This window comes from Thalassophryne amazonica, chromosome 4 (genome assembly GCF_902500255.1).
Source record: "Thalassophryne amazonica chromosome 4, fThaAma1.1, whole genome shotgun sequence".
Classification (NCBI taxonomy): domain Eukaryota; kingdom Metazoa; phylum Chordata; class Actinopteri; order Batrachoidiformes; family Batrachoididae; genus Thalassophryne; species Thalassophryne amazonica.
Genome location: NC_047106.1, coordinates 21,655,763 through 21,665,770, shown reverse-complemented (window position 1 = coordinate 21,665,770; position 10,008 = coordinate 21,655,763). Strand labels below are relative to the sequence as shown.

At 40.9% G+C, this 10,008-nt stretch overlaps 1 protein-coding gene across 1 annotated transcript in view; it reads right to left on the bottom strand.

Annotated features, from left to right (window-relative positions):
- The window catches only part of sipa1l3 (signal-induced proliferation-associated 1 like 3), a 209,983-nt gene that overhangs the window by 33,534 nt on the left and 166,441 nt on the right, over positions 1-10,008 (bottom strand). Inside the window, exons 12-13 of the mRNA XM_034169215.1 lie at positions 3,175-3,429; positions 504-686 (exon numbers count right to left, since the gene is read on the bottom strand). Of these exons, the coding sequence (XP_034025106.1) occupies positions 504-686; positions 3,175-3,429 (438 nt within the window). The remainder of the gene's footprint in view (positions 1-503; positions 687-3,174; positions 3,430-10,008) is intronic.

The following is a 10,008-nucleotide window of genomic DNA, read 5'->3' as shown; positions in this document are numbered from 1 at the left end:
TTATTTTTTGCAAATTATCCAAAATCTTAAAATAATCCAAAAAATGGCTGTGCACCCACGCTCCCCATCCAACCTGATGGAACTTGAGATGTGCTGCAAAGAGGAATGGGTACACCTGCCCAAAGATAGGTGCGCCAAGCTTGTGGCATCATGTTCAAGAAGACTTGAGGCTGTAACTGCTACCAAAGGTGCATCAACAAAGAAGTGAGCAAAGACTGTGAATACTTATGTACACATGATTTCTTAGTTTATTTTTAACAAATTTGCAAAAAAAAAAAAAACTTTTTTCACGTTGTCATTATAGGGTGTTGTGAGTAGAATGTTGAGGGTAAAATGAATTTACTCAGTAAGGCTGTAACATAACAAAATGTGGAAAAACGGAAGTGCTGTGAATACTTTCCGGATGCACCGTATGTAGCCTTTTTTATGAACAAACACCGTATGGTGGGTATGATTAACTAAAGGGTGGAGCTCAACCAACAACTCACGACAAAGACACACACCTGTCAGGTGAAGGCTTGTAGCGAACAAAAGGACCTGGCGTGATTCCGGGTGGTGCCAACGCAGAAAGGCCCACCAAGCTGCAGGAGGGTGAGGAGAAGCTGGCTGAGGGGTTTCTGTAAGGCAAAACCCGATCACTTCCTACAGGAGACAGGCTGTAGTGGTTCTCAGGGTAGCTCACTGGCCTGATGGTTAAAGTAGGAAAAAACCAAATGGACAACAGACAGATGAAACATTGAGATGATGAAGTCACTATTTCCACATCTGTGGTCAGCAAGAGAAACTGAAAAATGCACAAGGCCTTCCTAAAGGACACATTATTATATTCACTTCTTAAAGCACATTGGCCTGAACATATATCGTATGTTGACAGCCTAAACTTTTAATATATCATATTCCGTATTTGCACTTGTGCATATCATTTCAATGTGTTCCCTAAAGGCAGCAGGGGCCGTGGTGGTGTTGAACTGAAACCCAGTTACATGCTTATTATAAAAACCGTACTCAAGCTGCCAAACAACACCATTTTGCCAAGGATTTCCGGACCCCACTACCGCCACCTATTCATTTCAAATTGCCAACTATTATGCCCTTTGTGGAACATTCTGTGTTTACATCCACAACAGCAGGTGGTGCCAAAAACCTATAAAACAAGTGTGCACCATATCATATTTTTTTGGGTCAAAACAACCCAGAAAAGGCACTAACAGGTGAGCGCCACTCTCTCAACTACAACATGGTGCCAAATGACACTTCTCTGTATTTTAATATAAAGAAAAAGCATAGCACACTCAAAATATTGAGCTGTTGGAAGCTGCTATCTGACGAAGGCCTTTTGGCCGAAATGTAATTATTATGAAATAAAACAGCGGCTAGACATCAATATTTTGAGTGTGCTATGCTTTTTCTTTATATCTGAGTTAGTATTTCTGCATGTGCACCTCAGCGGAGGATCTTGGTGTGCCTTTTTGTTATCTATTTAACTTCTCTGTATTTTAACATCACAATCACTTATCTACATAATTTAACAAGTTCACCAGAAGAACCAGCATACAACAATTGTAAAAACACAATAAATCACAATTAATTATTCTTTTTGCAGCAGTCTTTGTGGTCCTGTTTGCATGTTAGTCACATTGTCCACCGATTGTTACAATATGAATATTTTATTTAAACATATACACAAAGCAGCACCTGTTGTGCCCTGCAAACTTTATTTCAATGGACCAGTGTTATTTTTGCTGCTCAAACTGCATCAGGAAAGAATTTATCTTAATAAAGATAGCAGCAGAATCACACTACCTTGTGTTCTTTTTAATTTTGCTGACCTCTTCATAATGGGTACTGGTTGTTCAAGCAAGTTATGGAACAACTCCCCAATCCATTTGTTTCTGTCCATCAAAACACTTGATTTTTTTTTTATTATAAAACTCTTGAAATCTACATAGTCACTTCCTTCATCTCTTCATGGGAAAATCTCTGAGGACTTTCTGGGTGACTACCTTGCTTATTTTACAACATTTTGCAAGAGGTGAACATTGGTGGGCACAGCTAACCAAGAGTCTTCTGAGACTTCTGAATAAATTCAAAGGCAATCACAAACAACAGCGGGCCAGTGCTTCTGTCTAAGATCAGCCTTCTCTCAGCAAAAGGAGGAGGAGGAAGTGATGAGAGCAGGTCATTTTAATTTTCCATAATGCCTTTTGGCACACATGTCTGTTTAACGTCAAACCTTCAGAATTCGTGCATTACTTTAAAAACTAAAACATATAGCTGATATTTTCACTTTGTAAAAATGACAATAGTTGGGAATTAGTTGGTTTTAAATTAATCCATGAGTGAAAGGTGCTTTGTGCCTCATGACTCCTGCCCACTCTGTGAGTATCGGCATGTTGAAATTAAATGACTTTTTTCTCCTTTGCAATAGCAGCTGGTCTGTCCACTTTTACTGGGGGAGGACTGAGCTTTGTCACAGTGGTCTGTTTATTGCAAAGCACATGACAGGAATTAACATGTAGGATTTTAGGTTTTACAGATGTTTCTGGCTGTTCAGTTTTATCTCTGCCAGAAAAGAAAAAAGTTAGCAAACTGAAAATTATCGGAACTAAATTTAGCAGAAGCTAACTGGTCCGCTGATGGTTTTCAAAGTTAGCTGAAAAGCTAATCCGCTAACAAAAATGTTACCTTCGCTAGTTAGCGGCTAACAGATTAGCGGAACTGTGCCCACTACTGGAGGTGAACATGAAAATTCAGTAGGTATATCTTATATATTATAGTCCAATTCTAAGGTGGAACTATGCTAGTATACTAAGGTATATATAAATATCTAAAAAGGAAGAGTAAAACAGAAGAGTAGAAAAGAGTAGAGTAGAGCCACTTAGGTGCCTGGTCTTGAGAACCAGGGATGGTAGGTTGAAAAGCTTTTTTCTGTCATGACATGTCATGTCTGACATGACCAGAATGTTCTGTCAGTTCTTGTGATATCCATGGTTTTCTTTGCTTACTGCATTACTGCTTTATACAATCTAGCTTCTTTTTCATCTTTGATTGTACTATTATTAGCAATATTACTAAATAAAAGCATTTTTTATATATAAAAATGCTAGATCTGGTGTTCAGAAAGTACTTTTTCTCATGACAGAACATTAATAAGGTGCAGTGAATGTGTTTTACCTCTTGGAATTCAGGTGCTGGGGCTCCCTGTAGGGAACAGGTATCAGTGCTTTGTGCGAGCGTGGTAGCAGAGGAGGCGGGGGGCCCATGGGTGTCCAGCGCTGTGGGTTGGGGGCACTGTGGAGCCCCGGGGGGATGGGCGGGCTATCCCATCGCCATGCAGGTGGACGAGGAGAGGGGCGATAACCTGCTGCCAAAGGCTCAAGTTCTTTCTTCTGCTCCATGGCCTTCATCTCATACTCCTCGGTGCAGCCCCTAGATACACGGCAAAAGATTCACTTATTCTTTTCCTGTCATGCAACCAACATTAATGCTATGATTCCCAGCTGTGGCTCAGCTAAAATCACTGAGGATAAAATGTAACAGTCCCATCTCTGAAGACCTAAACTACTACTGGGCCACAGGTGTGCCAAGTTCAAATGGTAAATGGACTGCATTTATATAGCGCTTTTCCATCTGCATCAGACCATCTGCATCAGACGCTCAATGCGCTTTACAATTATGCCTCACGATGTCAAGGTGCTGCCATACAAGGCGCTCACTACACACCGGGAGCAATAGGGGATTAAAGGCCTAGGGCCTTAGTGGTTTTCCAGTCAGGCGGGGATTTGAACCCATGATCTTCTGGACTCAAGCCCAACACCTTAACCACTAGACCATCACCTCCCCTAAGTTCAGCATGCGAAACCGCTCAACAAATGACTCTGGTGCACTCCACACATCAGTCTCGCTCATACCCACAGTGGGCGTGCAAGCGAGCGTGCTAATGAGCCCCCCTGACACCAATGAAGAAGAAAGAGAGAAAACTGGCTTGTCAGGACTTCATCTTGCCTGCTGTGAAACTTACAAAAAGCTTCTCACTCAGTATGTGGATATAGAAGGAGTGCAGTCACATGAGTTGCCATTTCAGTCAAAGATACACTGGATTCCAATGCAGCATGTGAATGTGTACAAAATCTGAAGATTTTGCAGTCCTCTTGCTTTTCTGAAGGCTCAAACTGCTGATCGTTGTGCTCAGAATGGAGGAGGGAGGTTTAAGGAGGAGTGGCCAAGGATGGAAGCTTTGTTTACTTCCTGATGCCTGATGCAAGAACAGCTACTGGCAGAAAAATCATCCACAGCCCCTTTAAATTGTTGAGGGTTAGTGTTATTTTTATAAAGGCTGGGTTTAACTTTTCAGAAATGCATAAAATAGTTTAGAAATTTTAGCTGTGCTTCCACTTCCGGACCACGCACAATAGCAGAATTCTAATACGGTCCAGGGTTGTGTGGACTTGTGACTGTATTATTTTAGTTTTAGGACATAACTACTATTAAGCAACCAGAAAATAAAGGTTTACTGATTTAGTACATTTCTGTGCAGAAAAAAGCTCTCTCTTGCTTGACCATCGGCTTCGCTATCTTTTTCTTTTGTCACTAAATCCTTTCATCAGAGTTGTGTGTAAGTACATTTGTGTTATGTTGCTAATGCCTAGGAAAAAAAAATACATGAAATCTGAAAGTATGGAAAAAATTGTGTGTATGCGTTTAAAATGGACACCATATAACCAGCAGTTCTTAACTTTGACCTGCACCCAACAAAGTAAAGATTAGCCATAATTCTGTAAACAGTGCATATACCTTATTGGCAAAAGGAGTTGGGCTACTAACACATGCACATGTACATGCTACCCCAGTGCCCTCCCTTAGCCCAGGAGGGTACTTGGATTGGGCCTTTATCTGCATTCTCAATTCATCCAGCTGTAAATGGGTACTGGCCTTGGCTGGGGAAGTGACCTACATCAGACTCAGAGGGAGTTGTAGACTCATCCGCTACATGCTACAGAATCCGGGTTAAGTACCGACACCAATGGTCCTCAGGGCCTATATAGGATTTACTTTTTCTGAAAACACTGAAACTGATTCTGCTGTAGGTTTGCAAAATAACATTTCACAAAAGGTATACAGGATGTCATCTAAATCGCATACACCCAATTAGCTCTCACTCTATGAAAAGGTGTGCAAAACAACCCACAAATGAAGGTAATGTGGCATTTATTGTTATTGTTCAGCAGAAGACATAAACAATCCTGAACCCAGGAACACAAGACGTTAAATATTTTCATTTTCTGATGGAAGTTTCGAACTAAAACAACAAAATCCATCAAATATATATATATATATAAAAAAAATCAGCATCTCATTAACAGCAGATCCTACGAGAGGACACGAGGCATTAAATATACACAGAGGATGTTGTTAAGATGATGACAAAAGCAGATGGTGACACAAGTGGTGCAACAGTGGCTTCAAACTGAAAACATTAAAGGGACACTCCTCCATAATTACTCAATCACAAAACGACGACCCAAATCCTAGTTTGCAGCCCAAAGGCAAGGTTTTTAATTCTGATACAGGTGAATACGGATCAAATCTAGGCTAAAACCTAGGCTCAAGTCTCCCATGTGCCTTCGTTATCCTGTAAACATGTCAGCATCGCTAAACGTCTCTGTCCACCGATTTCTCGACTCCATAAACCCTTCCGAGGCATCTCTCAATCTCACAGGCCGAGGACGCAGAGGACACAAACGTCACTGCCGAGATAAGCCAGTGTCTCCGCAAGTTTGACATTTTTGGACACTATAAAACAGACACTTGGAATGTAGGTCAAATAAAATAAGTCATCTATGAAATTCTGCAAGACAATTTTTCTGCATAATTATATGTCACTTTCCACATTGAACAACTAAAAGCAATATCCGTCATCTAACAGCAATATTTTAGATGACGACCTTTAGATATGAGCCCCCAATAAATAATGAACCAACATAAAACAGAATAATAATAATATAAAAAACACCACAAATCATACATGTTTAGAAAATGTCAATGACAGCATGTAGAAGTGATAAAAACAAACAAACCAGAATTCTGTTCTTGCTTAAAAAACCCATAAAAATTTGGATTTTTAAATTTTTTTATGCAATTTGTGGAATTTAAATCTTCATGACAACTGTTCCTTTGTATTTTAGAAAAGCAACAAATTGACTCTCTGTGCACAATTAAGGAAGAGTCGTATAAGTCAGAGAGAAACACGGGTACAAACCTCAGACGGTGTGAAGTCGACGCCGGCACGCAGGGGTCGTTCCATCGCGCTGATGGCCAACAAACACTAAGCAGTCGCACCTCATCTCTCCTTTATCCATCCCTCTTACACGTGCAGCACTGAGGCAGACGCGCAAAGCAGCATACTTCCTTCTCTCCTCTCCTCTCCCTCCCACCCACTTCCTCTCAGTTGTCCTCCTTGAAAAAGCGAACACACCTCCGTGCCTTCTTTTTCTTCTCTCCTTTGCATTTGCAGACAGCATGCATTTTTAATTAATTGCTACCGATTATTTATTTTTCTGCCCCCCCCCCCAACTGCACATTCCAGGCCTTAATCTCGTGCAATCTGCTCGCCTGGCACACAACAACAAAACAAGTCACAGCGAGCGAGAGTGAGCGAAATGTAAGACTCTAATTATCATTTGCTCCACCGCCACAGTACGGTGTGTGAATGTGTGCGTACACGCGCGTCTGGGTGCACGTGTGCCAAAGGATTTAACTCGGTGTAATTAAAGTGCCTGTGACATTAAGGAAATCTAACAGCTGTGCGATCACACGTCCAGCCACAATGACTGTGTTTAGGCGGTCTGTCACAAACGCCTCCGCCGCGGCACGCTTCGAGAGTGAGAGGCTTGCGAGAGCAAACTGGTTTTGGCGATGAAAGAAGACAAAGACACTGGTAACACAATGAGAAAGAGACTCAAAAATAAAAGGTGGGTCATTTTTGTTAAACCGCATTCAACAAACGCTCCGTTTTTTTTTTGTTTTTTTTTGCCTCCCAACGGCATCTCCTCACCGCTTGCAGGGAAATCAACTGAGCAGCTTTTCTTTCTTTTCGCTCGCTTCCTCTTTTCACTCCCTCCCACACAAAATCCTCTCAGAATGTTGGAGTGTGGCCACGATTCCACCCGAGCTTTTTGTGTGATTGAGTGATGAGCGTCCTGCACACGCTCCGGGATTGTACCGACATCCACGAGCTGACATTACAGACACCAAGTCAGAGTTAAACCCCACAGTCGGCAGCAAACAAAGCAAACAACAACAACAACAAAACAAACCCTCCAGCTGTGTTCGACTTTTGAGGAGCTGTGGTCTTTTATTATCATGACGTACGTCACGGTGACTGTATCTGTAACCGGACTTACTCGACAGCAGCGTGAAGCTGGTGACTGCCAACTGTTATCCCATCTGCAATAGGAGCAACACGACAGTCATCCGCATCATGTTCGCCTCCTTTGCATTTGTGTAATTACACATAAACGCGCCTGCATAGCAACGCCTCAACGAGGATTATGGGTTGGCGTAGCTTCACAAACACTGTGGATCTTTGAAACTGTCCGGCTGATTGAATCACAAAATTTTCTGTAAGCCTCACAAAGTACCAGAGGAAACAAGCGTTAACAAGCAGACACGCCAGTCGGCAGGCGCCGCTGAGACATAAAACATGAGAACCTTCTTCACGAAAAGACAGCCCGAGTTGCATGTTCTTTCTAAATAAATAAATCAAAATGCATCTTAAAAGAATTCCCCAAAAGCACATCATTTATCACAGCCATAAATGGTAAAAACACAAATTATCATCAGGCTTTCCAATTTCTAACAGAAACCAACTGAGCCAAAACATAGGCAAAATTCTGGAATATCCAGTGGTGGGCACAGTTCTGCAAATCCGCTAACCGCTAATTATCGAAGCTAATGTTTTCATTATCGGATTAGCTTTTCAGATAACTTTGAAAACCATCATCGGACCAATTATCTTCCGATAAATTCTGGTCTGACAATTTTTAGATCGCTGACATGTTTTTTCAGGCGTAGTGAATAAAGCTTTAACAAGTTAAAAACATTTAAATCTGATATTAAAGATTTTAGTGCCTATCTGTTAAATGTTTTGTAGCAGATAAACAGCTCTATTCTCTGTAAACAGAGGGGAGCTGGTTTAAGGAGAAACCACTTTATCCTCTGCAGTCAGAGGAGAACTGGTCACAACATAATTGCTCTTGACACCATACTAACTTACTGGCAATATCATCCAAGTCATCCAGTGGCATACAGTTTTAACTTACGGTTATTTTTTTTTACCAAACTAATATTGGACATGTTATTTAAATTAACGTCACTTCTGAAGTTTTATAAAGTGAAAATAACAGATATATGTTTTAGTTTAAGTAATGCACTAATTTTGAAGGTTTTAGTGTGGACATGCTGTCTCGGCAGTGCATTATGGGTTGAGAGTTGTTGCCGCCTCTTGCGGCAGCTAAAGAAATAAAAATGTACATTTTGGTTGTATAATGTTCATTTACAATTGTCGTCGTGGATTCTCTCTGTGCTGTTTAAACCGTAGCAAATCTCTGGCGCACAAAAGCAAAAAACTCAAAAAACTCTGGTGCGCAAAGGATTATGGGTTGGGGTCTGGGCGCCAGTAGATGGCAGTGTTCTGTGCATTTTGACCCCAGTTATATCAGACCGTTGTCTAATCACAACTTGACTTTTGGCTTTTGCAAATGCCTTTTTTTTTAACATATGAATAAAATGGCATATTTTACAAAAGCACATTTCAATGTAAATACCAACACACACGTCACGTCACATTAACGTGTTGGTTTTTACATAGAATGAATGAGTCAACCAATCAGTTTTAGCGGAGGCTCATTTACCCATAATCCCTTTGGCATCTGTCTGTGTTTGTTACAAAACTTCAGAATTAGTGCATTATTTAAAATGAAAAGATATGTGTTATATTTTAACTTTGTACAAATGACAGAATTGACATTAATGGAGTTATTCTATCTGGATTAACTTGATTTTAAATCAAAACCATAAGTCAAAACTGTTTTATTTTCCAAGACCTCTGCCTCACAGCGGCACTTCTGTTAAGGAATAATGGCTTATTTTTTTGTGTATGTAGAGTTGAGCTTAGCTCCACTCAACTGCTTCACTGCTGCAAAATATGTAGTAAACAAGAGCTTGCAGCAGTGGGCAGGGTGCACAAAGACAGAAGTGCTGACTCATTGTTTGGGTCTGTGGTGGCCTTTGATGCTACCAGAAATGACTTTGGTGTTAAAACTCAAAATCAGCTTGTTAGTAGTTGCAAGTGTACCGGCGATAATATTGAAAGTTATTGGTTAGCTGTAGCTTCTGATAAATTTTTGGGTGGTTTATTGGTTCAGCTTTATAAAAGATAACGTTTCAGTTAGCTGATTAACTGTTATCAAAGCTAATTTTTTGGTTAGCTGTGCCCACCACTGGAAATATTGTATTTTATAGTGTATAAGTCACAGGTTTTTTACTTGTGTTGCTGGTTCTGCAACTTATGACTGAAAAAAAAAAACTGCATTATCTATGGTCACAAGAAGGCGCAGTCTACCCGCATGACAACCTGCTCCCGCATACTGATTTGAAAGAGATACTGTGATTCACACACCCGAGCAGAAGGTGGTGGTGATGATAAGCTGAATGCCAACAGCCGCAAAATAAGATCTGAATGAGAAGGTCATGCTGGGTCTTGGAGAATGAGTGAAATTAATAAATCATGCTCTCAAGAAGAAGACACAGGACGTGCCGGAGGGATTATATCTCCCAACTGTCTTGGGAGGACCACGGAATCCCCCAGGATGAGAGAGAAGACGTGACTGAAGACAGGGAAGTGTGGGATGAGCTGAGTGGTCTGCTGCCACTGTGACCTGGACCCAAATAAGTGGCAGAAAATGAACGGGTTAATGCTCTCAAACTCTTGAGTAAAGAGAGGGAATA